Raw genomic sequence first — 27,631 nt, forward strand, 5'->3', positions numbered from 1 at the left:
AGTGGTTGGGGTAGGTTACGGGTCAGTCTTAGCCAATGCTTCTCAAATCTCCTGGAAGCTCTGTTGACAATGCATATTCCCAGGCCCACTGCCCAGACTCACTGGAAAAGAAAATCTAGGGTAGGGCTTGTACATTTTTAACAATCTTTTTAGGTGATCCTTTGGGGAGGTTAAGTTGGAGAACCACTCATTCTACCATTCTCAAACTCAGGCAAATCTGTCAATTAAATGTTTAAGCAGTGCCTTTTGCCAAATATAACTGCAGAAACAGCCAGTGAGTCCTTCTCTGGGGAGACTCTGAACTTCAGGCGCACCCCCCTCACTCCGCCCCACTGTGACACTTTCTATTCTACACTGTCTTTAGAACCGGGGTAAACTTAACTACGTCTCCTTCTAGAAGGGATCCTGGAGGAAGCACGGTTGTCACTGATGATAGCGAAACGCAGCGCCCCTAAGGGTCTTTTTTGTACACTGATGGGTGTGAGATTCCAGTAAATGACAGTTTAGACCCGGAAGTGAAAGCCACAGTGCAGCGGACGGCCTGTGTCCAGGACCTGCATGTTCAGAAACTCATGCATTCTGCCCAATCTTAGAATGCATTTTACCATAGTGTCCTTTCTTTAATTGGAATGTCTTTGGCCAAAAATAAGGACAAATTCTGACCTGACTTGCTAATGCCCAGGGATGAGAGGACGGGATTTGTTGGGAATAAAGGAAAACAAAACTTACAAATGCGGGCAACGATGCTCTGTTCAGAGCTTGATCATCTAGTTTCTGGCCACGCGCTGGCCATTATGACACTCAGGGAGGCCCCAGCTGGACATCAGTATGCGGTCCGCCTCCACTCTCAGCTCTGAGTTGCCCCTGGCATTGTTAGCCATTCCCACCCACAAGAGGGCCCGGCTGTGTGTCCCTGGCTCCCCCAAGCCCAGGCTCCAGGCAGAAACACTGCCAGTCTCTCACCGGGCCATTTCCTTGGTCTCCTGCCGCGCGGTCACCATCTTGATCATGTCCCTCAGGAGGGGCATCCCGCCTTCTTTGATCAGCAGAGGGCAGTACTTGTCCGCTGTGGGGGGGTGAGGGCAGACAGCACGTGATCAGGGTGGGACTTCTATCAGCCTGTGGCCCCGAAACCCTCCCCTGCTCTGAGGACGGCCCTCCCAGGACGGGGGATGAAGACGTGGGCCTGAGTGAGGGCGTGGCTGCTGGAGCCATGTTGGCCCAGCCCCGAGGCCAAGTTCCTGAGGCCACCTGCGGGAAGCGAGGGGTGAATCCCTTGGGAAAGGCTCTTCCCTTCGCTTCATGGTGGCATTTCCCCCCAAATATCACCCACTCCGGCCCCTTCTATTCTCTGAGAAGTGTTTGTAAAAACAAGGACTTCCTAAGCACCGCCCCCCGGGGTGTCTTGATTCAACAGATCCAGGAACATGTATTTATCTGCACTTTTAACAAAATATCTCCGGGGGATTCTGGGACCCACCGGGAGGAAACCACCAGGCCTGCCCACTGCTGGGCTTTATGGTTCACTCCCACAAAGAACATTCTAGGGCTCGGGATCCAGGGCTGTATAGACACTCCAGAGAGAACATGGGCATTTCAGTGGTCTTCTAGCAGCTGTACAGTATAGTATAGTATACTGGAGCTATTTTTTATCATCTCCATTTAATGATGAAAGAGCTGAGGTGCAGAGAAATGAAGGAGCCCCCTCGAAGTCACTTGAGAGGCCTGTCAGAGCGAGTCCTGGCTCAGAGCTCTTCCCAGCTGCCATGCTGCCTCTCTGAGGTAAGGTGCTACTTTTTAGTAAGACTAACCTCAAGGAATAATAAAAAGATTGGCTGAGCTGGTACGTGCCACGTGCTCTTCTCGGCACTTTACATGTCTTATTCCCCAGCAATCCTACAAGCTAAGTACTGTTATTAGCCCATTTTAAACATGGGGAAAATGAGGCCCAGAGAGCTTGAGAAGCCTGCTCAGAGCAGCGCAGGCAGCCTTCCCCCAGGGCCTGCCCTCTTTTTGTTTTTTTTTTCTGGTTTGTTTATAAATGTTTATTAAAACGGAAAGCTGTTTGCTCGTCTCTCCCAGGAGCATCCATCTAGCTGCCTGTCACCTGGTAAGGTATGTGACTGCTGCTGTCATAAATGATTTTGGAATCTTCAGAATAACAATGAATCTGCCTTTGCTTAAAAAAAAGTCCTTGTTCCATGCCTTGCAAGCCAACCCTTCTCTTTACACCTTTATATAAAAGGTCTCCAAAATGTTCACTCCAAGCAAGCTATCCACGCATATACACATATATGCAGGAACAAAACAAGTTGGTCTGGACACATCAAAGTTTCAAGTCCATCCCCTTCAACTTCCACCTAATTCTGCGGAGGGCCTACACTCTCATCCCCTCTGCCTGCCAGTTAACAGGACTGAGCGATATCCAGGCACTAGGGCTCAACACTTTCCACTGGTTCTCTTTTCCCACCAACCTTATGAAGTAGGCATTACTATCCCCATTTTACAGAGAAAAAATCAAGGCCCAGAGAGGTTAAATTACCTGCCCAAGATCACATAGCTAGCAAAGCAGAGCACTAGGGGCAAGCCTGGCCTGCCATCAGAGTCTCTCAGTGCTATACCCTCCTCCTCCTCTCCCCGAAAGCCACTGGATGGAGGACTCGGTCCAGGCTCTTCTCAGGGAGGCGGGACTCTCTTGGAGAAAGTAAGTGAGAGTTGTTTTCAAGTTCTCTCCTGGCCTCTCGGATGTCTGTTTCCTTAGGAGTTCGTTCTGGTTTGGGTTGGTCTCATCCTGCCTTACAGAAGGCATAGAGATTTTTATTTTCTATTTTTCTGGTTGTGTGGTGCAGCAGGCAAGATCTCAGTTTCCTGACCAGGGATGGAACCCGTGCCCCCTGCAGTGGAAGCATGGAGTCGTAACCACTGGACCACCAGGGAAGTCGCAGCACAGGATTTCTGACTATTCACTCATCTGAAGCAGGAAATACTGAGAAAGCAGCTTGTGTGGGGTCTCTGGATGGGCCGGCTCGTCTGCCAGGCCTGCTTCTGCCGATGAGGCAGGAGCGAGCCATGCTGCTGGGTGCCCCACTGACGGCAGAAAGAGGTGAGGGAGGGCGCAGACACTGACGCCGGCTCTCACAGCGCTCCCCCCGGATCGTGGTGGATGAGGGAGCCAAGGGGCTGGCGGGTACTCACGGTAGACAGACACCAGGTTGTAGAGGGCCCAGGTGGCCCAGTGCTGGCTAACAGGCGAAATGCCCTGGGGAAGGAGGCGAAGAATTGGCTCAAATGACCTGCAGGAAGAAAAATCAAGTTCACTTTTGATGCTGGGCATTGGCAGGGTGCACTGGGGGCTCCTCCTCACTGAAGGGTCTTATAATAAGCAGGCCAGCAGGATGGAGGGGACACGCTGGGGGGCAAGCATATGGTCCTTCAGCCCATTTCAGGCTCCACAAAGAGAGCTCCCTTGTGAGAGAGGTCATGAGCATGAGGGAGGAGGAACACGGATCAGGTGTTGCAGAGATGGCGGCAGGGAGGAGAGCCCCAACCTGGGCCGTAGGGGCGGAGGACACTGGGAAGGAGAAGAGATTGTGACTGCACTTCCCATCATGGCCTTCTATGCGCCATCTGGAGTCATGGTCCAAAAGCTTGCAAGATGTACGTGCGACCCCCACAAACCCCCTCCCCAGGCCAGTGATCCCACTTCCTCTCTCCTCTGAACGGACGGTAATTGGAGCATGGGCAAAGCCACGAGCACGAGCCTGTTCCTCCCGATTTGGGTTTTCAGCTTCAGTGTCAATCACTATGCCATGGCCCAGGCGCACACAGAGGTGACTCAGTTATACAACAGGGAAGGAGACCCATAGCTGCGACTGGAAATTCAATCATGTGATAGTAAGACTTGATGCCAGCTGGACGGAGGTGGTTAAATCTGTGCACAGAAAACTGCTGGAAGGAGAGACGCCGGAATGTTAGGGGGATGCTCTTTTCAGGAACGAATGGTTTCTGTTTGTTTCCTATTGTTTATGTATCTTCTTTTTTTTTTTTTCCCTCTCTCACAACTGAACATGGACTGAGCATCTGTGAATGGCAGGCTCAGCGTACACAGGTGCTGATGTGAGGGAAAAGGCACCGAGCTGAAGAGGTGAGGTATGCGCCTTTACTCACACACCTCATGGACCACATGTGGGCTCTCCGTGGACCACAGCTCAGTTAGAAAGACCCAACTCAGGACTAGAAGGGCAACTAGCGCCGACCAGGAGCGGCCTGTCCCAGCACTGACCCCGCGTCCACAGCCCCCGCACCTGTAATTGATGTTTCTCCGTGAGTTGATGTCCCAGCTCTGGATGGCTGCCCACATGCGCTCCTCCACCTCCTCCCGCTGGGGTTCACAGATGCCCCAGGCCTTGGGCCCATCAAACATGATGTGGGAGAGGACGCCGCAGGCATTGTAGGAAACCTCAATTCCATCTGCCTTGCTCTCCAGCAGGTTGCTACCAAGAATGGAGAAAAATGGAGTCCTGATCCCCCAGGCCCACTTCAGATACAGGCTGCTGACTTCAACTAATAGATTAGATGCCAGAGAGACTATTGATTTCTTTATCACTTATTGTCCACACCTAGATGCCATTTTTTTTTTTTTTCGGCTGTGCTGCACACCTTGTGGGATCTTAGTTTCCTGTCCAGGGCCTGAACCTGGGCCCTTGACAGTGAAAGTGCTGAGTCTTAACCACTCAACCGCCAGGGAATTTCCCATGACTTCTTTTTCATTAAAAAATTTTTTTTGGCCATGCTGTGTGGCATGCAGTATCTTAGTTCCCTGAACCAGGGATCAAACCCACACCCCCTGCATTGGAAGTGTGGGGTTCTAACCACTGGAACCCTGGGGAAGCCGCCCCCAAATGACTTCTAAAGGGAATCTGAGGTCATTTAAGATAAGATATCGCTACAAGGGGACCATTTATGGAGGGTTCAAAGGATCAGAACCTGCACCATACAGTGAAGGTGACATTCCTAACAGAAACCTAAACTGATAGCAGTTGCTACACTTGAGCACTGGTTAGAGCTCTGAGCATCCTGGCAGCCAAGGAGAAAAGGGAAAGGAGCAAAGTACCAACCTGAAGACACTGATGAACTGGGAAGTCATTAGCTGGGGCCGTAGCTCCTTCACCTCTGCCACATTCCCCAAGAGTCCCAGCATATTCCGATGCAGCTCCTGCTTCTCCGGGAACTCCTGGCAAGAGAAGAGCCATTCGGGTCGGAGCAGCAAGTACCTGATTTGTGTCTGATGCTGGTGACCTGGAAGCTTTATGAGCACCTGTCCAGCCATTTCTACTGGACAAAGAGAGGGTGCAATTTGCTGCCCTCCTACCTCCCAGTACGCCTAAGACAGTGCTACGTATACACTACAAGGGATTAACATGGTGGGGCTCCATGCCACAAACTCAAAGGCTGAGTGTGCAGAGCTAACCTATAAAATTATGAATGGGACTATTTATAAAAACTCGAAATATTAAGCTTCAGGGAATCCTTTTGGAAACTAAAGCAAGAAAATAAAGAATGAGTTTTAGGATGAAGAGGTCATCCTACTGGATAGAATTCTGTCCAGCTGACACCCCAGTGGACTCAGGTCAGACGTAGGCAGTTGGAGCGACCACGCTGAAACCGGTTTGGGTTTTTCCTTGGTGTGTGTGTTGTGTATTAAGTCACTTCAGTCGTGTCCGACTCTGCAACCCCACGGACTGTAGCCCGCCAGGCTCCTCTGTCCATGGAATTCTCCAGGCAATGCTGGAATGGGTTGCTATTTCCTCCTCCAGTGGGTCTTCCAAACTTGGGATCGAGCCCATTCCTTCTGTCTCCTGCGCTGGCAGGCAGGTCCTTTACCACCAGCGCTGCCTGGGGATGCCCTTGGTTGGGGGGGCTCTAAGAGAGGCCCAGCCAGGCCATACGGTCAGGGAAGACCTCCACAGCACATCCTGGGCTGGTGGGTCTGAATGGGCCCCACTGCCCTTCCATGGGAACCACGGGGAGACGGGAGCTGGGTGACCTGGGGACAGAGGAGAGGCCAAGCGGGGGTCCGGCTGCTGCTGGAGAGGCGCTACCTTCAGGCAGTCCAGGAAGAGCTTCATGCCATTGAAGTTGAGGAACATCTCGCAGTTGTCGGGCGTCTCGTCCGTGATGTTCCACAGGGCGCTCCAGGAGAACTCCATCACCTGGTCGCACTGGAGCGGGGAGAGGGCTCAGCACAGGTGCGCCGGGACGGGCCCGCAGGCACCCAGCGGGGCGGTCCCCGGACAGAGGCGCACACCCCCAGGGCAAACCAGTCCCCTCTCCGCCGAGGGGACAAGGCGGGTGGCTCCACAAAGACGTGACTTACTATCTTGTCCAGCAGCTTCTTCTGAATCAGCTTCAGCATGGTCTGTGGGCAGAGAAGAGAACTTGAGGTGGGGCGGGGGGGGGGGGTGGCCAGGGCTTCAAGAGCTACTGTGTCCTCCCAGAACCAAGATGGAGAGGAGTCAGTTACTCCATTCCGGTCAGCACCTCCTGACACAGCTGCCTCTCTAGGCGCTACCCTGGTGGCCCAGTGGCTGGGGATCTGCCTTCCAATGCAGGGGACATGGGTTTGATCCCTGGTTAAGGAACTAAGATCCCATATGCTGCGGGACAACTAAGCCTGAGCACCACAACTACTGAGCCTGCTGCAGCCAGGAACCGACAAAGCCAAATAGACAAATATTAAAATAAAAAACAACCCTGCCTTTCTATTTGGGAGGCTGTTCAAAGAAGTGCGACCCACAGACCTGGTACTTAGCATTAGGAGGCCTGGCGCAACCTTGACCCACCCAGCTTTGGGCACCTCCCACCCTGTGGACTTCAGCCTCCCCAGTGATGGCTGAAAGGAGACTGGAGGTGCCTCCCTCATTCTTGCCTTCCCTTCTCCAGCAAATATTGATTATCTCCCCCATCGTGTGCTGGGCGCTGTGCTAGGAAGTGCTGGGGACAGGATGATGGAAGGATGTAGCAGGGTGTCTTTCCCCATGGAGCTCACACCCAGGGAGGAGGCTGACGTTAAACAGCTAGTCCCTCAGATACTTCTTTAATCCCAGCTGGGAAGACTTAACAGGGGCACCTGGTCTGAGCAGGCAGGAGTACAGTGGGACCTCCCGGGACACTGGAGAGGCTGGGAGAGAATGACAGAGTTCTAGGTGGAGGAAATCTAAGGTCAGAAGCAACGTTCACTGCTAGGATGTGAATCCCAAATCCACCCTTTCAGCAGAGGGGCTCTGGAAGAGACAGGGAGGGGAGGAGGGAAGGGCAGTGCCCCCCTGCACGCACCACAACAAAGCCCATCTTGCCCACGGCCTCCTTGTGGTCATTGTCCACCTGGCAGACCAGGGCGTTGCACAGGTGCACGGCGATGCGCTGGATCGACTCGTCCTGCCGCGTGGGGTTGAGGATGCTGAGCAGGAGCTCGTTGACGCGGCGGTACTGGAACTCCAGCTCCTCCGGGATGCTGAAGTTGCAGAGCGTCAGGCAGCAGTTCCGCTGGACCTGGGTGAGGCCAGGAGACAAGTGGAGCACAGTCAGGGGTGGCCCTGGAAACTGGACCCGAGAGTCTCTCTAGAAGTGTGGGATCGTCCAGAGCTGTGGCAGTCCAGGAAGGCTTTCTGGAAGAGGAGAGAGACTAAGAGACCATTTATTTTTTTTAACATAAAAAAAAAGTGAACTATAATATACAGAGGTGGGGGGTGTAAAATACCAAGGTATAGTTTCGCAAATAATTATTAAGCAAATGAACTTTTCAACAACCATGGAACCACCATCTCGGTTAGGAAAAAGGACACTGCCGGCAGCCAGAAGTCCCCCGTGTGTTCCTTCCTGATCGTAAGCCCTCCCTGCGAGATGGCCCTATCCCGGCCTTTCCGTATGAAAGATTCTCTAGCAACTTGTAGCTTCTTGTTCCACTGCAGCTTTGTGAGATCAACCATGTTGTCGTTAGTAGGTGAAATGCATGTCTCTTTTTTTAATTTGCAGTGTAGAATTCCAATTGATTCATCCAGCACACTGCTGGTGGACACCTGGGTAGACTTTGGTGTCTGGCTCCTTCATGGCAGCCACGTGTGTGGGCTCCTCCAGGGCGACCCACAGGTGGGGTGGAGCTTCTGGGCGACAAGGTGTGCATGTCTTCAGCTTTATCAGGTAACTCCAGAATGTTCTCACAGTGGCTGTACCAGTTTACACTCCCACCAGCAGCACAGGAAGGTTCCGGTTGCTTCACCCCCTCGATTTCTTTTTGTGTTATCTGTGGGTTATTTATTTTTATTTTCATAGTATTCTTGGCACATTTTCCTCATAATTTAACTTCCCACCATCCTTTCTCATTAGATACTGGAAGTTCACCACACTTCATTACTTATGTAGATTAGAGAATATTACCAACCTGGGTTTGATCCCTGGGGTGGGAAGATCCCCTGGAGAAGGGGAATGGCAACCCACTCCAGTATTCTTGCCTGGAGAATTCCATGGACAGAGGAGCCTGGTGGGCTATAGTCCACAGGGTCGCAAAGAGTTGGACATGACTGAGCAACTAACACTGCCGAACCCTCGTTAACTCTGTCTTTCCCCTCATAATATACACACATTTTGTAATTTGGGGAAAAAATTATTTTAAATTATAGAAGCAATACTTACTCACTGTGAAACACTCAAATAACATTATCTGAGCAGAAAGTAAAAGTCCCTCACTTAATGCTCCAGAAGTAATCCCTATTAAAAGTTTGGTGCACAACCATCAAGATTTCTCTACCATGGAAATACAAATATGGGGAGAGGAAGGGTGAAAGAGGTTTTATCCACACTGGTCGAGAACGTTTCTTCACTTGTCCACCCGCAGGGTCATCCATGTTAGGATGTACAGATTGACCATCATATCCCACAATGTGAGTGGATCTAACACTGCTCTGCAGGGCCAGGCCCCTATTGTTGAATGCTTTGGGTTTCCTCTGACTTCTATGTATCAGAAAGGGTGAATGTATATATATATTTCCTTTATGCATATCTCTTAACTGTGGAATACCTAGGCCAAAAGGTAAGTGTGCTTACAGTTCTGGCAGGTTCTGCCAGCTGCCCCATGAGGAGGCTGTCCGAGGCTTTCCTTACCAGTGGAAAGCGGGAATGTGCTCTTCCCCTGGCCTTCGTCAATGGGTATCATCAATCTCCCCAGTCAAAAAGTGGTTTTTATTAATTTCTATTTCTTTGAATGAGTTTATTAATTTGCAAGTCTTCACCTAGCATTCTTTTTTCTTTAAAAAAAAAAGATAAAGACACCCCTGGGACCTCCCCGGTGATCCAGTGGTTAATCTGTGCTTCCAATGCAGAGGACACAGGTTCAGTCCCTGGTTGGGGAACTGAGATTCCACATGCTGCATAGCACGGCCAAGGGGGGAAAAAAAAGACAACCCTTTTACCTGATGATAAAATCTATCTCAACAAAGGAAAAAGTTGCTCTCAAGTCTGGAGTTGGGAGTTAGTGGGAAAGGGGGCCTCCTCACTCCTGCAGAGGCTGCATCCCCACCAGAGCTTTCTGGAGGACGATGCAAGAATATATACCAAATGCTTTAGAAATACACAGACCCACTGCTCCAGCAGTTCTCCTTTCCAACAAGTCTCATAACAAGCATGGCTTACATGTATTCAGCAAAGCCTAATTTGAAAGTGCAAAACATGGGGGTTTCCCTGGTGGTCCAGTGGGTAAGATTCTGAGTTCCCAATGCAGGGGACCCAGGTTCAATCCCTGGTCAGGAAACTAAATCCCGCAAACTGCAAATAAGATGCCGCTTAATCACAACTAAGAGCTGGCACATTCGAATTAAAAAAAAAAAGAAGAGCAAAACGTTAACAGCAACCTAAAATGTTCAACCGTGGGGCTGACTCAGTCAGTGCAGCCCACGTACTGGGGGGAGCCCCTCTGACTACTCCGTGGGGATGGGGCTTGGCCATGGCCTCCAAGTCCCCAGCAGAGTCAGCACCAGGGCAGCCTCTCCCTGGAGGAGGCACTGCACACGGTGCTGACATCAACAATTAGGAAGCTGAACTGTTAAAACCAGCTGCCCCAGGGGAGGAGCGCTAGGATTGGCACTTTCACTTTTTAGTTAGTCTTAGACATTTTCTGTTACTTAAATTTGTTTTCTAAGCATTAGGGAGCTCACTTTTTGTCATCAGAAAAGAAACATGACTCTTCAAATTTTGTTGTAAACCATTTGTTGATATGGGAGATATTCACATTCACAAGATGCTGTTGAAATGAAAACCCATGTTATAGGACGCACAGGATGGTCCTGTTTACTCAATAATTATGCATAGACTAAAAGCCAGAAGGATGTTAACAGTGGCTATCTCTGTGTGCCGAAATTATGGCTTTTTTTCCCCTCCTTTACACCCATAATTGTAATTTTTCTCCAGTAAAAAACTTGATTACTTTTATAACAAAAGCAGCTATTGGAAAAAAAAGAAAACCCCACCCACCCCAGCAGAGCATCACTGGGAAGAAGGGCTAAGGAACAAGCAGGAGCAAAGGCCCGGGGCCCCTGGGGGAGGGCAGGGTGGGAGACAGACTCGGGTGGGGTCAGGTCAGGGGGCCCTGAATGCCCGGTCCCAGAGACTGGGAGTGAGGCCGCAGGAAAGGGAGGGTTGGCAGAGGGGCGGGACAGAGCCAGGAGAGAAAGGGGGAGAGCAAGCAGGGCACCCAGGGCATTGGCGAGCCTGCTGGCGAGGCTGGGACACAGGGAGAGGGGCCAGAGCGGGCAGCGGGCAGGGGCTCACCGTCACCTCCTGGTAGGATTCCATGCCATTCAGCACCACCTGGATGACCTGCCGGCGCAGCTTGACACTCTGCTCTGAGCGGTACTCGGAATTGGTCAGGTAGAAAAGGGCGGCGCTGCCGGTCACCTGGATGTTCTTGTCATACTTGTGGCACTTGAGGGCCGTGATGACCAGCTGTACCAAGACAGGGCATGGGCCAGGGGTTGGCCAGGCCTGCTGCAGGTGTGCAGGGACAGGCCTGGAGCAGGGTGCAGGGGCTTGGACAGGTCCTCTGGGGCAGGGCTCAGCCCGATCCTGCTCCCTGAGGGCAGGAGTCGGGGTTGGGAGGCAGAAACTGGGGTCGGCCATGGTCCTGGGACAGGGTTAGTGCTGGGCCAAGGGAGGCACTGAGAGACGGGGTTGGGGTTCGGGGGGTGGGATGGCCAGTGTCCCGGGAAGGAGGAGGGGGATGGTTGAGGAGGCGATGGGGGAGAATGAACTGGAGACCCTCAGAGGGCCCTCCAGGGTTGGTGCTGACCTTCAGGGCCCGCAGAAGTTGGTTGCAGCGTTCGATGCGTGCGATGTCGAAAAGCAGGTTGATGGCCCGTGAGGTGATCTCCGGCCGGTGCTCCGTGTAGGCCTCGATGGCATTCAGCACCTGCTCCTCGTTTTTGTCACCACTCACCTGGAGATGGAGCATGCTCAGAACATCCCGGAAATGGCCAAGGTAGGATGCCTGACCCTAATTCCATCTCTAACCCCAGGGCGGACACCCCCTCCCTTGTCCTGGGGCGCCCTGGTCCTCCCCTCCCCAGGCCCCCCTCTCACTTTGTAGGCCGGAATGTGCGTCAGGCGGCACAGGGAGGTCTCGAAGAGCCCAAGGAACTGCAGTGGCCTCTTCAGGGCCCGGAAAGGCATGATGCTGCTCTTGGAAGGCTCAGTGCTGAGGGGAGAGGGTGCTGGCATCAATGGCGTGGGGCCCGCGGCGGCCCTGGATCCAGCCCAAGGAGAGCCTCTCCCTGGGGGTGGCGAAGCACGTTTCCTTGGGGCCCTCTGCTAGGCCCTCTAGCCTCGTCTATTTTTTATTTAAAGGCAGTAGAGGACTTCCCTGGTGGTCTCCTGGTTAAGATTCTGTGCTTCCACTGCAGGTTTGATCCCTGGTCGGGGAACTAAGATCCCACATGTCTTGTGGTACGGTCAAAAAAAAAGGCAGAAGACAGACAGACCCCACCTCTTGATGGGAGGGTGACAAGGTCACATTGTAGAGAACATGTGGGACGGGAGATTAACTGTTGCAGCCAATCCTGCTTGCCGCTCCAGGGAGGGCATGTCACCTTTAGGCTCCCGCAACAGCCAGGAATGTTATGCCCATTAACCAAACTCCAAACTCCACTCCAGTCCAGGCTCGGGGGAGGGCTTAAGACCAACGACAGTAACGGGGGACATATGTATACATATAGCAACTCACTTTGTTGTATAGCAGAAACTAACCCAATATTTTAAAGCAGTTATACTACAATTAAAAAAGAAAAACACACCAGGGACTTCCCTAGTGATCCAGTGGTTAAGAATCTGCCTTGCAGTGTAGGGGAGATGGGTTTGATCCCTGGCTGGGGAACTAAGATCCCATATGCCCAGATGCCACAACTAAGACTCAACACAGCCAGGTAAGTAAATGAATATTAAAAAAAAAAAAGACCAAAGACAGCTAGAGGGGGCTCTGAATCAGCTCTCTCACCCGACCAACCCAGGGCCCAACCTGTCAGCGGTAACCCCTAACGAGTGGTGGGGCCGGCGGCCTCCCGTGACCACCACCACGTGGCTCAGGCCGTCTCAGTGCTGCAGCCTCCCAGTCACTCCCCGCGCTCGCGCCTCCCGCCTCTGCACATGCTGTTCCCTCGGCTAGAGCGCTGTGGTAGATGTCTTTCGGCAAACTCAAGACTGAGCTTTCGGCACAGCCTGGATGCCATGCCTCCTCCTCCTTCCTTCTGATCCTCGGGGCCACTCCGGAGCCCTGTGTTGCCCCTACTGCAGCCCCAGTGATGACCTGCCTGTCCCCACTAGCTCATACCCTCGCGAGAGGGCCTGATTTGTTTCTTCCTCATCAGCACGGCGCGTGGCAGAGGGGCGCCTGGTCAACGCTTGTTGGATGCCACCCCCTCGCAAGCAGGGCAGGTGGGGCCCACCTGGTCTGTCCTGCTTCCTCATCCGTCCTGGAGATGCTACAGTTCTCCAGGATCATGTGGCCAGAGATGTCCAAGGACATCAGGTTCCCCAGCTTCTGCACGAAGAGGCTCAGCACCTTGCGGGTCAGCTTGAACTTGTAGTAGCTGGAGAGGCGGTCTCGGGAGATGTCCAGGTGTCTGGAGGTTGGGGCAGGGGGGTCATGGGTCAGGTCTGGACACAGACTGGGGCTGCCTCGTAGGCTCCTGCTGCTTCAGTCCGAGGCCCCTGCTACAGCCGACCCAGGCGCCCTGAACAGCCCTGATCCAGCCAGAACAGGGGACATAAAGCATGGGACTGTCTCTTCTAGCCCCATGTGCTGCCTGGCCGGGGGCTCAGGAACCTTCTGGGACTGCCGACCCCCACCTCCCCGCGCCAACCCCGCGAGCTCAGAGCTCACCGCAGCTTGTGCAGCTGGACAATGACACGGATGTGGTCGTCCGACAGGTCCATGTTGTAGAGCACAAGGGACACCAGGCTGTCTTTCCACTGGGTGAGGAAGGCTGCATCGCTCGTCTGGATGCCTGAGAGGTCCAAGGCAGCCAGCGAGTTGAGGGGCCGCAGCAGGGACTCCACGGGGACCCCGTCGATCATGCGGCCCAGGTTGAGGAAGCGCAGGCGGCTGAAGCCCTCAAAGGTAAAGTCCTTGACCAGCACCTGGCAGGTGGGGTTGACAAGGCACTCATCTTCGCAGCCCCCGGGGTTCTCCTCCTCGTAGAAGATGTTCGCGCAGCCAAAGAGGCTCAGGGATACCAGGGTGTGGCTGAAGCTCCTTAGAGTCTGCAGGCTCTTGGCGGACAGCTTCTCACAGTTGGTCAGGTACAGCTCCACCAGGTCCTGGTGGCGGGGATAGCCCCGTCATCACCTCCGCCTACCCCTACCCTGGCCCTGGGCCACAGGTGGGATTGGGGAGGGGTCTGCACAATAGGGGGCTTCCCTGGCGGCTCAGTGGTACTATGCCTGCAGAGCAGGAGCTGCAGGAGATGAGGGTTTGATCCCTGGATTGGGAAATTACCTGGAGGAGGGCATAACTACCCACTCCAGTCTTCTTGCCTGGAGAATCCTATGGATAGAGAAGTCTGGTGGGCTACGGTCCATGGGGTCACAAAGAGTCAGACCTGACTTAGTGAGGACATACGCGTGCACAATAGCAAGGGTGCTGGCAGGGCCTTGGGATTCCTGCTCCGACTCCCTGCCTGCCTGTCCTGGGGCGGCCTCCCATGGCCGTGCCCGGGGCCTGAACGACCAGGTCTCACCTGCTTGCGAATGGCCTCCAGGTCCTGGTCTTGCACCAGGTCCTCGCGGAGGTGGATGCGGGTGAGGCGGGTGCTGCGGGGGTCAGAGAAGAGGCTGAAGAAGCTCTCATGCGGTTCAAAGTTGCAGGCAGCGTTGACCAGCTCCACGTACCTGGGAGGGAAGGAAGCCTGGTTCAAGGAAGGTCCCTCGCCCTCCCTCCAAGATCCAGCACAAGCCTCCCCTGCCAAGACTTCCCTGATCATCCCAGCAACAACCTCCATCTCCTCCTCCTCATAGTACCTGGTCGGATCCTGAGCACCTGACCGGTGAGTTTACGGGTGGCCCCAGGACCCAGGAGTCCAAAAGTAAACTAACTAGTGATGAAGGGCCTCTTATCACTGGCAAATCCCAAGCTCTTCCCCACTAAATTGTAGACACTTCTGTAACAAACATGCATATCTGCATTCCCTGTCTTCTTTAAGCCAGCTTCTGATTCCTTGATCAGTCCCTCTCAGGACCCCATCCAACAGCAAGACTGAGCCGAGTGGTCTGGAGCTCTGAGCTGGGTACAGGGCAAGCATTCAGTAATAGTTCTGCTGAGATACCAGTGGAGGCAAGAATCCTGGACTGGTGGGAAAAGCTGTGGAGTCAAACACTCTAGAATCTAAATCTTGGATTGGATGTTCACTACCTGGGCCACTTCACACAAGTAACTGAACTTCCCCAGACCTCAGTGCCTTTACCTGTAAAATGGACACAACTCTGGTCTGCACAGTGTCTAATCTAGTGCCCAATCTACATTAGACACTCAGAACACTTTTTACGAGCTGGGCTCTTGGGTCACACATAGGTTCCCACTTTTATAGGCAACTTTCTGGGCTAACCATTTCCCTCTGGGTAACCTGGACCGAACCCCGAGAAGTCAGGCATGGCTATTATTCTTCTAGGAGTCTCTACTAGTGGGGAGTCCCTTGGAGAAGTCACAGAGAGCGTTTCCGAATGATCTCATCCCTGTTCAGGGGTCAAGCAGTCAGGTACTGGTGTGTAAACATGTAATACATGTTCAGGTTCACACAGAGACATGTGTGCACAGGCACATACACATACACACATGCATGGACACATGTGCACACACACACACAGGACAGCAAGTACCTCCTTCATTTACATAAGAAGTTTCTACATCCTTTTAATGCAAACTGGCAGTTTCACACTCAAACCTGCCCTGTGCACCAGCAACCCACGTGTGGGCACACACATTCCTTTACGTGCACACCCTACCACACACATACCAACATGCGCAATGACAACTTGATGGATACAGACAGGCCAGTGCTCTCCTGCACCCATGGATAGCCACGTGCGTGCACACCCCCAAGGGGGCACACGCAGGACTCTCAACCTCTCTGCACACATCCATGCCAAGGCTCGGGCCCTGCCCCAGCCCTGCGCCTGCTTACTCGTTGACGAGCCGGTCACAGATCTCGCTGGGCAGGAAGATGTCTGGATGCAGCCGCAGGGTCTCCTTGTCCAGCAGGTAGCCCAAGGTGCCGTCCAGGTTGCGCAGGCAGAAGTCGGTGCAGAGGGCCATCAGGGACTCGGGGGTGTCGGACGCCATGCTGGGAGCCGGCAGGTGGGCCACACTGGGAGAGGGGCCCCCAGGGGCAACAGTGATGCCCTGATACTCACAGGATCATTGGCAGAGCTGCGGCCTGGGGAAGGGGAAAGAAGTTAAGCGAGCCACGGGCAAGGGCCAGGACCCCAGCTGCCCTAGGTCTGGCCGCTCTCTGAGTAGTAAAGCCAAGGTGCCTGGAAGGCACATACAAATTGAGCAGTTTAGGGACTTCCCTGGTGGTTCAGTGACTGAGAATTTGTCCTCCAATGCAGGGGACACGGGTTTGATCCCTGGTCAGGGAACAAAGATCCCACAAGCTGTGGAGCAAACCGAGCCCTCATGCCGCACTACGGAGGCTATGCTTTAGAGGTCACAACAAGAGAGAGGCCCGCACCCCAATGTGAAGACCCAACACAGCCAAACAAATGAGCAAAAATTAAAACCAAAAACCCAAATTCAGCAGCTCAGCAGGGCCAGGGCCCAGGACTCCTGACTCCTCCCTCCACTGCCCCCCTGCCCCACCCCACTCTCATGTGCTACCATCTACGCGTGATTTGACCTGTGCAAAGAGCAGGGGGCCTCGGTGGAGCGTCTCCGTGACTTCCCAAAGTCTGTGAGCCGAGGCCTGTGTTGGGGACCCAGCGCTTGGGTGGGGCTGACAGCAGCTTTTGCTACCTGCTACACTGGGGTGTCCGCTACTGTGTCACCCACCCTGTCTAGAGGTGGGGACACTCACTGTGTGCCAGGGTTTAACAGACACGGCATCACCGCATCTCACCGGATACGATTCGGAATGAGGGCTCCTCCCGGAGGGAAAGGAAGATACATGACCACAGAGAAGCTGTACATTAATGTTCAGCGTGGTACGATCCCGAAGCATCAAAAATGGAAACAACTCAAATGCCCATCAACTGACGAATGGATAGATAAAAACACGGTATAACCATGCCGTGGAATCACTCAGTGGTAACGGATGAGGTGAGGCAGGCACGCTGCAACCCTGCACCTTGAAAAAGACACACTAAGTCAAAGAAACCAATCCCAAAAGGCCACCTACTGTATGATTTCATTTGCATGAAACGTTTGGCCAAACTATGGGTAGATCAGCAGTTGCCTGAGGCTGGGAGGCTGGGGGGTGGTGCAGGGAAACGGGGAGTGACTGCCAAGGGCTGTGGATTTCTCCTTTGGGGTGAAGAAAAATGTTCTAAAATCGACCTTGGTGACAGTTGCACAACTCTGTGAATAGACCCAAAACCTACTGAATGGTTTCCTTTAAGTGGATGAAGTGGATGGTATGGGAATTACCGCTCAATAAAACTGTGATTAAAAAAGCAAGGTTGCGTCAGGGAAACACAAACGCTATATGATATCACTTACATGTGGAATTTAAAAAATAGAATGAACTAGTGAATGTAACAGAAGAGAAACGGACTCACAGACATAGAGAACACACTAGTGGTTACCAGTGGCGAGAGGGAAGGGGAAGGACGAGATGGGGTTAGGCATGTAAGAGCCACAAACTATCAGGTGTAAAATAAATAGTGTACAAGGATATATTGTTCCAACGTAGGGAATGTAGGCCAATATTTCACAGTAACTCTAAATGGAGTGTAACCTTTAAAAATTGTGAATGAGTATGTTATACATCTGAACATACAACAGTATACATTAACTATACCTCAATTGAAAAAAAAAGTGGGGATGCCCCTGGAGGTCCAGTGGTTAGGACTCCATGCCTTCACTGCTAAGGGCCCAAGGTTCAACCCCTGGTCAGGGAACTAAGATTCCACAAGCTGTATAGTGTGGCAAAAAAATAAATAAAATAAAATAAAAATGAGGCATAGTTAGGGAGTTTGGGATGGACATGTACACACTGTTATATTTAAGATGGATAATCAACAAGGACCTACTGCATAGCACAGGGAACTCTGCTCAATGTTATGTGGCAGCTTGGATGGGAGGGGAGTTTGGGAGACAATGGATACATGTATATGTACGGCTGAGTCCCTTTGCTATCCACCTGAAATTATCACAACATTGTTAATTGGCTATAGTCCAAAATAAAATAAAAAGTTTAATTAAAAAAAAAAAATTGGAACAAAGTCTCCGAGAATCTTCATCATCTTGAGGTCGGTAAAGTTTTCTTAAAAGGACTCATAAGATAAAAATGATAAACTGATATGCACTGAAGTGAAGAACCTTCATTCATACATACACAAAAATTAATTTGAGATGGACCACAGACCTGTATGTGAATAGTTAAACAAGTAGACTTCTAGAAGAAAACACAGAAGTTTATCTTTATGATTTTAGAGTAGGTTCTTAAATAGGCCACACACACAAAAAACCCATAAAGAGAAACTGACAAATTGGACTGCCTCAAAATTAAGATTCTTTTCATCCAAAGGTACCATCAAGAGAGAGAAAAGACAAGTCACAAACTAGAAGATGTTTCCAATAATATATCCAACAGAAGACTTGTATTCAGAATATATAAAAACATCTGCAGATCAGGACACAGAATCCAATTAAAAAAACAGGCAAAGGACTTGGACGGGCATTTCCTAAAGGATAAGGAAACAAACAGTAAACATAAGGAATAGGAAAACCACAATGAGATGCCATTTCGCAGCCATCAGAACAGCTCCATTGGAAACAGCAAAACAGACAACACCGAGCCTGAGAGAAGCTATGGAACAAGAGGAGGCCACCCACGCTGCTGGCGGGCGTGTGAACTGCTGTGAACTCTGAGTGTAACTAGAATACTGTGAGACGCTGTTACAGCTGAACACGCACACACGTTCAGGGCTCAGCAGCTCCACTCCCAGGTATACACCCACCAGCAAGGCGTGGACATGTTCATGGAGAGACAGACAGAATGTCTACAGCAGCACTATTCCTAACAGGACAGAAGCTGAGTGTCCAGACACGAGAATGAAGATTACGGTCGACTCACCAATGGAACACTGCACAGCAATGAGAGCGCACCACCTCTCAGCAGCCTGGGTGAGCCTCACAATGCTGAGCGAAAGGAGCCAGACGCAGAAGAGTGGATACTCACTCGCTGAGTGAATCCACTGATGTTTTACTTCCTTACGTTGAAAAACAAGATAATCTGGGAATTAACTCCCTGGTGGTCCAGTGGTTAGGACCCCACACGTCTACTGCAGGGGCACGGGTTCCATCCCTGTTTGGGGAACTAAGGTCCTGCATGCCATGTGACATGGCCAAAAGAAAAAACAAATAGTTTTTTAAAGGAGGAAAATCTAATCTGTGGTAGCCAAAGTCAGGACTGTGGTTATTTGGGGAGTTTGGCTGGCTGCTGAGAACCTTCTATCCCTTATGTGAGTGCTGGGCATACAGGTATGTGCACTTTGTCAATATTCAGAGAGCTGTCTATTACGACGTGTGCACTTCTAAAAATGTATATTGCAATTCAACAAAAAAGAAAATGGCCTGGACACCAAAGAGGTCCACATTTAAAAGGGATTCAGGATCTGGGTAAGTGATATTCCAACTGACTATGCATCTTCAACTACCATAAGTGGCTAAGAGAGAATGAAAACTGAACCTTCAACTCCAAGTGGAGTGAACAAGACAGGAAACAATCAACCATTTACAGACCCAAGGACAGTCAGGAATTAGTCCCAAACCATTTTCCTATGACAGTCTACGTCAGAAAAGGGGAGAAAGGAACTTCCCTGGTGGTCCAATGCCTAGGACTCTGAGATCCCAATGCAGGGGGCCCTGGTTTAATCCCTGGCCAAGGAACTAGATCCCATATGACGCAACTAAAAATCCTACATGCTGCAAGGAACATGGAAGATTTTGTGTGTCGCAACTGAGACTCAGAGCAGCCAAATAAACAAAGATCAAAAAGAAGTAGGAGCGGGGGAATAAGCAAAATGAATCTATGGTGTTAGAAGTCAGGGTAGTGATTACCTTTGCGGGAGGCAGTAATCGGAAAGTGACAGGGGTCTCTGGGCTGGGCTAGGTGTGTATACTTGCGGAAATTCAGACTGTCTGCTCAGGCTCTGTGTGCCTGTCCTAGTCTACAGTACCCTTCAATAGTTTTTTGCTACTTTTTTCAAGTGAAGGCTCTGTGGTTAGACAGAGCCATTTCAATTCAGTTCCACAGTTCACTTGTAAATTATTCAACCTCGCTGGTCCTCAGTTTCCTCATCTGGAAAATGGGGACAACAATCCCCACTTCACAAGACTGTTGGGAAAAACACCTCACCTCAGGCGTGACACAACTCAGTGAACACCAAGTGGTTATGACCCCACCTTACAGAAGAGAGACTCAGGCTGAGAGAGAGGGGCTGGCCAAACTGGGACAGGAGCTTCGTCTTTTGGACAGCTCTGCAGGAGGTGAGGCCCTGGCAGCACCCCTGGCTTCTTGGAGCCTCTGCACCTACATTTGAGGCTTCTAGACTGCTTGGGAAACCGAGTGCGTGGCCACAGAGCTCTGTGCCCTTTGGAATGGCCAGTTCTAAGTTCTGGCACCACTGGGGACTGTGCTCTAAGAGCTCTGGAGCCAGGCCAACCCAGCTTCCAGTCTCAGCCCCACTGAGGGCTGGTGAACTGGGGCAAGCGTCTTCACTTCTCTGTGCCTCGGTTTCTTCTCTATAACAGAGAACACCATGTACAGATAACACGGAACAATATAGAAGGGGTTTAGCATGGTACCTAGCACATAGTAACTGCTCACTAAAAGCTTTCACATCACCATCACCGTCATCATCCCTTTCTCCTGCCTCACCTGCCCTGGTCCCTAGTGCAGGGTCTGCACCCCCAGCTCCAGGCCCCGGCTCCTCCGGCCTGGGTCTCCTGCCCCCAGGCTCACTGTGCCAGTTGTGCCACCGGTACCATGACACCCTCGAGGAAAAGCACAGTAAACAGACAGCCTGGGCCCTGCCTTCCCTTGCTTGCGCTCACTCTCAGATCTTCAAGAGGGCAGCAGCCTCTTGCCTGGGAAGCTGGGCCCAGCATGCGCACCGCTGGCAGGGCCACGCGTCCTGCTGGAAACTGCCGAGTTCATCTCTTCAAGCAGTCACTCAAGGCCTCCAAAAGTGGAATTAGCTCTGCAGCCTGCTCGCTGCCTCCAACTCCCTACTCCAGCCACACTGGCCTCCTTCAATGGCCTCCTGGCAATGGGCCAGACGCACAGGGTCACCTTCAGACCTTCGGTCATCCACTTTCTCCCCTAAACCCCGTTCCCAACCCCCAAAACACATTCCTGCCCCTCCTCCAGGAAGCATCTCCCAACCGCTCCAGCCCACGCTACCTTTGAACTCTTTACTCAGCTGATGTCTCCATACCCTCACGCCTTAGTGTTGCTTCCTCCGGGAAGCCTTCCCTGACCTGCCCAGGGTTCTCATGCTGGCTGCCCCCACGGGCCCTACCACAATTAACATTTTGAACTGATGTTGGTTTAACGATCCAGCTTCCATGCCAGCCAGCCAGCTGCATGAGGGCAGGAACCAGGCTGTCTCTTCTGGCCCTATCCCTGTACTTGGCCCAGGGTTACTGTCTATGGAGCACTGTGGGCCTGAGGGTGAGCGAAATCAGGCAGGTCTTGGTCCTCGCGGAGCACATTGGCTCTGGAGGGAGACAGACACCCCCACCTAGGAAGCACACAAACACACGCCATTGGGCCCCATGCTCTGAAGGAGAGGGTGGCACCTGGGGCTCTGGGTGCCCGAGCCCCAGGGGACCTGCCCTGGGCTGTGGAGTCAGGGCAAGCGTCCTTGGAAGTGACATTTCAGCAGCAGCGACCCAAAAGATGAGTCATAGTTCACTCCGGTGGCAGGGAGAGAAGGGAAAGGCATTCCAGGAAGAAGGATAAGATGCTCCCAGACTGAAAGGGCAGAGGGTGTGGGGCCCTGGCACCACAGGCTCGACTCCACAACTCTGGGCTGAACAAAGGCTGCATGCCCCATGTGGGCACGGCACATGTGTTGTAGGGTTTCAGCGCAAGCGGGGAATCTGGGAGGCAAGGCATGCTCTCGGATGCTCCCCACCCACTGTGCCCGGGACAGTGCCAGCACCCAGGGGGCAGAGCAGAACCCTCCCCACTCTGAATGAGAGAGCTGCAGGGGGTTTGCCCTTTCCGCAGGACAAGCCCAGTCACCCAGGTAGCCGCTCGGCCCTAACCTTGCTCCTCAGCTGGAAGAAACACCAGTTTATCAGCCGCCAAGATGAACCAAGTGCCTTCCAAAGATAACTGGCCAGATGGCACGGATCTGGCAACCAGCTTTTGGCAGCGCCAGCCCTGCTACTGGGGGCGGGGATGAGCTGGAGGAAGAATGGGCCATCCATCTTGGCACAGAGGCTAAGACACCTGGGGGCCCCCCCTACTTGTACCCCTTCGAGCCAGAGGTGGGCATCTCTACCTACCCCACAACTAGCCCCTCGGGCTCTGTATTCTGGCCCGCCTGGCCATTTGGGATTCTGACAACTGGAGATGGAGAGAACTCTGATTATAACAGAACAAGCACACAGCAAGGAGAACCCTGTGTCTTCCTCCATCCCATCTCTTGCCTGCATCTGACAGGAGCTGACACCCTGGGGTTGGGGGGCAGTGGGGAGCGAACAGTAACAGCCGCCTCCAAGTCGGCTGCTTCCAGTCTAAGCTCCGTACAGCTTTATTTCATACAGTTTCTAACTTAACCAACAAACGACATTCTCTAGGATCCTGTGCTTGTGGCTAATTCATCGCTTGTATAATAATTTGTCTAATGACTCCACCCCCCCAGCCCGGGCTGGGCCGCAAGGATTCAGAAGGAGACCAATCCTCTCCGCTTCCACCCTCCTGGACCCTCCGGGCCTGGCCTGTGCCTGGCACATAACAGAATAAAGGTTTGCTTCTGCCCCAGTTGCCACATTAAAACACCCTGAGGTAGAGATTGTTACTCTGTATTCCTATGAAGACACTGAGGCTTGTCTAAAGTCACACAACTAGCAAGAGTGGGATGCAATCCAAACCTAAACCAAACCCATGCTTCTCACCAAGCCATCCAGTCTCCTGTCCATGCAATGGAAGGGGAAGGGAATCTGGGATCCAGAGGAGGGTGCATGAGACCCTGCCAGTGTCCTGACACCCAGCCGACAGAGGCTGGGGGAGCCAGAAGCTCTAAGCGGTGCCCACCCTGTGAAATATTAACCCAGGAGCTACAGGGAAAACCCAAACAAATATCCTATTTACAGAAGCTGGAAGCTTTCCAGGAGGGAGCAGATCACAGGCCAGACAGAGGGGGTGGGAGGCTGCTGTGGAGGGGGTGAGGGCAGGTGCTGGGGGCAGGGGTACAGGCGAGGACCTGAGGGCATCCCAGAAACTAATCTCCAGGGTGGGTGACATTAGGAAGATGTGGAAATGGAAAGCGCATCACCCCTCACTGGTGTACAAAGAGGCAGAGTGGCCTCGGGGACACGGGGGCACCAGCTGCAATCAAACGGCGATCAGTCATACTAAGCACCATATTCTGAGGACCCTGCTAAGTACTCCGCGTATGTTACCTCATTTAATTCTCCCAACAACCACATGAGGCAGGAGTTATAATCAACCACTCACAGATGAGGCAGCTGAGACTCAGTGAACTGGCCACAGACTATGTATATATACCCAGGTCCATGTGTACATATCAGTTATGCATACGTGTATTCATTACTCCGAGACCCAGAATTTTGTGCTTTCCATGCATGTGTTCATTGAAGCCACAAATAACCTACAAGGACCTATGATTTTGTTTTCCAAATGAAGAAACTATGGCTCAAAGATCTGTGATGATGTGCCCAAGTCCCCCAGGAGGAGCTCGGCTGTCTCCATCATTATGCTGTGGGCAGGAACCGTTTCTGCAAGCCTCAGCTCCCCCTTCTGCAGCATGAGCCTTCGCCTCCTTACAACCTGGACTGTCCTTGGGCACTGAGCATAGATGATCAGGCATCACTGGTAACTATCCTACAGATATATTATTTTTTGACCACAGGACTAAAAGCTTCCTGAAGAAAGGACCCAGTGTAACTCATGGGGTCTCCATGACACAGTAACCACGTGACTGGTTGGTTGCAGGTGAAGGAGCCTCAGCTCCATGAGGTCCCCAGGCAATGTTCGCCAGCCTTAATATTCATCAGGGTCCTTATCTGTCCACGAGTTGCCAACAGCACCTACCACATGGGTTTGCTGAGGAGATGTGATGAAATAATGGCAAGAAGGTGGTAACCAATAATTATGGAGGGATTTCCCAAGAATAATGCTTGGAGAGATCGTTATGCCCATTTCTGAAGCTGGAAAAATTAGCGTCAGTGATTGAACCAGTCACAGGATATTGGTCTCAAAGTAAATGCTCCAACAGGGGTCTCTGAACTTGCATTTCAAGAGTCAAGAGCAGCTGAGGTACTGAAGTCCTCTGCCCCAAAGTGAAGCCTGCAGAATCGTGGTGGTGCTAATGACAAGAGCTGTTCTTACCTCTGCAGGGGACATTAGAGTGCACCACGTGAAGGTCGCTCAGTCATGTCTGATACTTTGTGAGCCCATGAACTACACAGTCCATGAGATTCTCCAGGCCAGAAGACTGGAGTGGGTAGCCGTTCCCTCCTCTAGGGGATCTTTCAAACCCAGGGATTGAACCCAGGTCTCCCGCATTGCAGGCGGATTCTTTAACACCCAAGCCACAAGGGAAGCCCGTTGGAGTGCGCTGAATTCTTTTAAAACCTGTGTCTTGTTTCATTCTCCCAACAGCATAGAGCCAGAATAGACACAGGAGAAATGGGGGCCCAGGCAGGGGACAGAACTTCTTCAAGTTCACGCAGTGAACCAGCTGCAGAGCTGGCCTTGACCCCAGCTCCCTAGATGACTGGTCCAAGGTTCTACCCACAGCAACTGGCTCCAGCACCCCAGCCCTCAGAGTCAGCATGCTATGACTTTTCATTTTCAAATCCTCTGGCCCAGCTGCCCGCTCAGCTTATGAACCCAAGCTTGTTGACATACTCCAGGCTTGGGGGTTGAGGAGAGAGAGCAACCACTACTGTTCCATACCTTATCAGGCAGGCTGCAAACATCTCAGCCTCTGCTGGGCACATCTAGGATCAACAGTCGCCATCAGCCACACACACCCCAACCACATGCCAACATACACTGCTCCCTGTGACCCGTCTCCACGTCATATCTATTTCGACACCATCATTTGGCCTATATTATGTGGAAAAATGGGGACTTGCTGGGCCCTTAAAAAAAAAAAAAAGAGCCCCCATAACCTCCCACTGGCATCAGAAAAGCCAGGATCCAGCTACTATGCCAGTGATGTGCAACCACTGTTCCCACTGAGGGGTGACAACAAGTTTCCGCTTTGTCTCCCCTACTGTTCTCCAGAATTCTACAAGTTCAGAGAGGCAGCCAAGAGCTAGTGACATCATCAGCTGGTGCTAAAAAGAAAGGCTTTGAGACAGACACATGCAAACATTTCCTCACCACCATCACTGCCATCAGCATACCTGCAAGACTTACTGAGGACTTACTATGCACCAAACAGTGCACCAAGCACTTTAGGACATGACCTCTCATTTAGCCCAACAATGCTATGCTATCAATGAGGACAGAGAGGTGGGAAAAGGTCCCTCGTCCAGTTCTCATAACCAGCAAGCAAGTGGTATGACCAGATTTAACTACAGTGCTCTATTTCCATCCTTTTTAAAATTTATTCCATCAGTGGTCATTGCCAAGATGGAGAAAGGGTACTTAAAATGGCAGGCAGAAGACAACTGCCATTTGTCACCTAGAACAAATCTGTATTTTCTCTGACCACCAGACACTTCAAATTAGTGCAGTTCTGAAAGGTGTCCCATTAGATATCTTATGACCCTCCATCACATGAACAGCCGCTGACACCCTCCCCACCAATGTCTCATCCATACTCTTCTCTGACTTTCTTGTCAATCACTCTTCCCCTCCTTCACTCTGCTCCAGCCCTACTGTCCTCCTGCTATGTCATAAAACCATCAGATTTTCCACCTCAGGACCTTTGCACTTGCTCCCTCCCTCCCTTATATCTCTGCTCAGACATCACCTTATTAGAGCCCTTCTCTGGATCACCCTCTATAAAAAGGGCAAACCCAGCATCTGATCCTTTCCATGGCCCTTCCTGCTCTATTTTTCTCCACCCTACATATATTTTTCTCCATCTTATATAACTTTCTGATTTGCTGAATGAACGAGTGAACTGGAACAGAGAGACTTCTTTACCAACTGACAACCACCTCCTGCTCTCAAGTACAGCCTGCTATGACCCTTTTCAAAGCTGTCCTCAATACTCATTCTAACCAGCTTGAATCCTAAAGAGAAACACTGTTTCTGAGGAAGACCACATGGGGGGAAATTTTTCCATGGGGGCATCAGACATTCCCTCTGTAATTTAAAAATCAAACACCGTGCTTACTGGCACAAAGACTGGCTATCTTGGATACCTTGGGCCCCAACGCAGCCAAGTCAAGTTCCACCCACACAGCTGTAAGCCAGCAGTCAGTTTCACTTTCAACTTACCTATCGGACTCCCTTGGCCCTAGGCTTACAATACACCACCCCTTTCCCACCCTGTTGGATTCCCACCACCCCATTCGTGTCATCCCTGAATTTTCAAGCACTGCTTTGGGGGAAACTCAAGCTCATCCAACAGGTAGGAGGGGCAGAGGATGGTTCTTCCAGCCCTGCATCTATCCCCCATTTTGTAGGGGCCATGGACAGGGCGTCATTTTCTTTTTGGACCAAGGGTGCTCAGGTTTTTAAAGGCACGTTTCTCAGACCTGTCAGCAGGGGTAGACCAGTGAATTCTCCCACACCTCTGGCTCAGATGGACCTTTGCAAATGATTGCAGCGACGATGGTGAGGCACCGGAGGCAGGGGGAGAAAGGGGTAGGACGCAGATCCATCCCTTGGCCCCGGGAACGAACGGGGTGTGCTTTCCTCGGCGAGGAGGCGCAGAGGATGCGGCCCGGGGCGAATCCCGAGCCAGAGCTTCTGCGGAGGCAAGGGATCTCGCCACGCTAGGGCCGGGGTCTGGGGAAGACCGGGGGTCGGCGGGGCGGAGCTTGGGAATCCCAGGGAACGGATCCCCGGGCGGGATGGGGGTCGCGCCGTGGCGCGGGGAGGGAGGGACCCCGTGGCCGTTACCTTGCCCTTAGGGCTGCGGGCGGGGCGGAGGGCGCTGACTCCGGGGCCCGGCCCCACCCCCGATCCGGCTCCTACGGCTCGGAGCCTGCAGCCGCCGCCGCCTCCGCTGTCAACAAACCCCAGGCGCGTCACTTCCGGGGCCGCCCCTTAGCAACAGCGAACGGGTTCCCCGGACCGGTTCCCGCGGCGAACGCGGGCGGCGGCGGCCGAAGGTTCCGGGGCCCCGTGTCGCCTCATCTCCCGGACACCGGCCGGGTAAGTGGGTAGTAGAGGAGCAGAGCGGTGGTTGATCCGTGCTCCAGGTCGTCCTCCGGGCGCTCCTCAGGGGCGCTCGCGGGGCTGGGGCGCTGATGGGGGCGGGGGGGGGGGGGAACCGGCTCGGTGACACCGGCTTCCGGCGGCGCTCTGACCTGAGGTTCCCCGGAGCCCGGGAATGGTTAAGGGCGGACTGACTCCACCTTCCTCGTCAGCACCGACGAGGCGCCTCCAGCGCCTGCCCCTCGATCCAGCGCCCTATTGGACGTCTCTCCCTGGCTTCTCCGCAGGTAGCTCACTCCCACGCGTCCAAAAGCACTCACCGTCTTCTTCCCGAA

At 52.5% G+C, this 27,631-nt stretch overlaps 1 protein-coding gene across 2 annotated transcripts in view; it reads right to left on the minus strand.

The window, feature by feature from the left end:
• The window catches only part of ZER1 (zyg-11 related cell cycle regulator), a 29,677-nt gene extending 2,507 nt beyond the window's left edge, over positions 1 to 27,170 (minus strand). Inside the window, exons 1-15 of one of the 2 annotated variants that reach the window (XM_052647570.1) lie at positions 27,039 to 27,170; positions 15,720 to 15,971; positions 14,280 to 14,430; positions 13,424 to 13,860; positions 12,987 to 13,163; positions 11,629 to 11,743; positions 11,339 to 11,485; positions 10,828 to 10,995; positions 7,336 to 7,551; positions 6,377 to 6,418; positions 6,102 to 6,221; positions 5,118 to 5,233; positions 4,305 to 4,493; positions 3,196 to 3,293; positions 964 to 1,066 (exon numbers count right to left, since the gene is read on the minus strand). In XM_052647570.1, the coding sequence (XP_052503530.1) occupies positions 964 to 1,066; positions 3,196 to 3,293; positions 4,305 to 4,493; positions 5,118 to 5,233; positions 6,102 to 6,221; positions 6,377 to 6,418; positions 7,336 to 7,551; positions 10,828 to 10,995; positions 11,339 to 11,485; positions 11,629 to 11,743; positions 12,987 to 13,163; positions 13,424 to 13,860; positions 14,280 to 14,430; positions 15,720 to 15,877 (2,237 nt within the window). In that variant the 5' untranslated portion in view covers positions 15,878 to 15,971; positions 27,039 to 27,170. Of the gene's footprint in view, positions 1 to 963; positions 1,067 to 3,195; positions 3,294 to 4,304; positions 4,494 to 5,117; positions 5,234 to 6,101; positions 6,222 to 6,376; positions 6,419 to 7,335; positions 7,552 to 10,821; positions 10,996 to 11,338; positions 11,486 to 11,628; positions 11,744 to 12,986; positions 13,164 to 13,423; positions 13,861 to 14,279; positions 14,431 to 15,719; positions 15,972 to 27,038 lie in introns of both variants that reach the window. The other variant, XM_052647569.1, reaches the window with a different exon arrangement.
• Between the last annotated feature and the right edge of the window lie 461 nt (positions 27,171 to 27,631).

Source organism: Budorcas taxicolor, chromosome 11, assembly GCF_023091745.1.
Source record: "Budorcas taxicolor isolate Tak-1 chromosome 11, Takin1.1, whole genome shotgun sequence".
NCBI lineage: Eukaryota > Metazoa > Chordata > Mammalia > Artiodactyla > Bovidae > Budorcas > Budorcas taxicolor.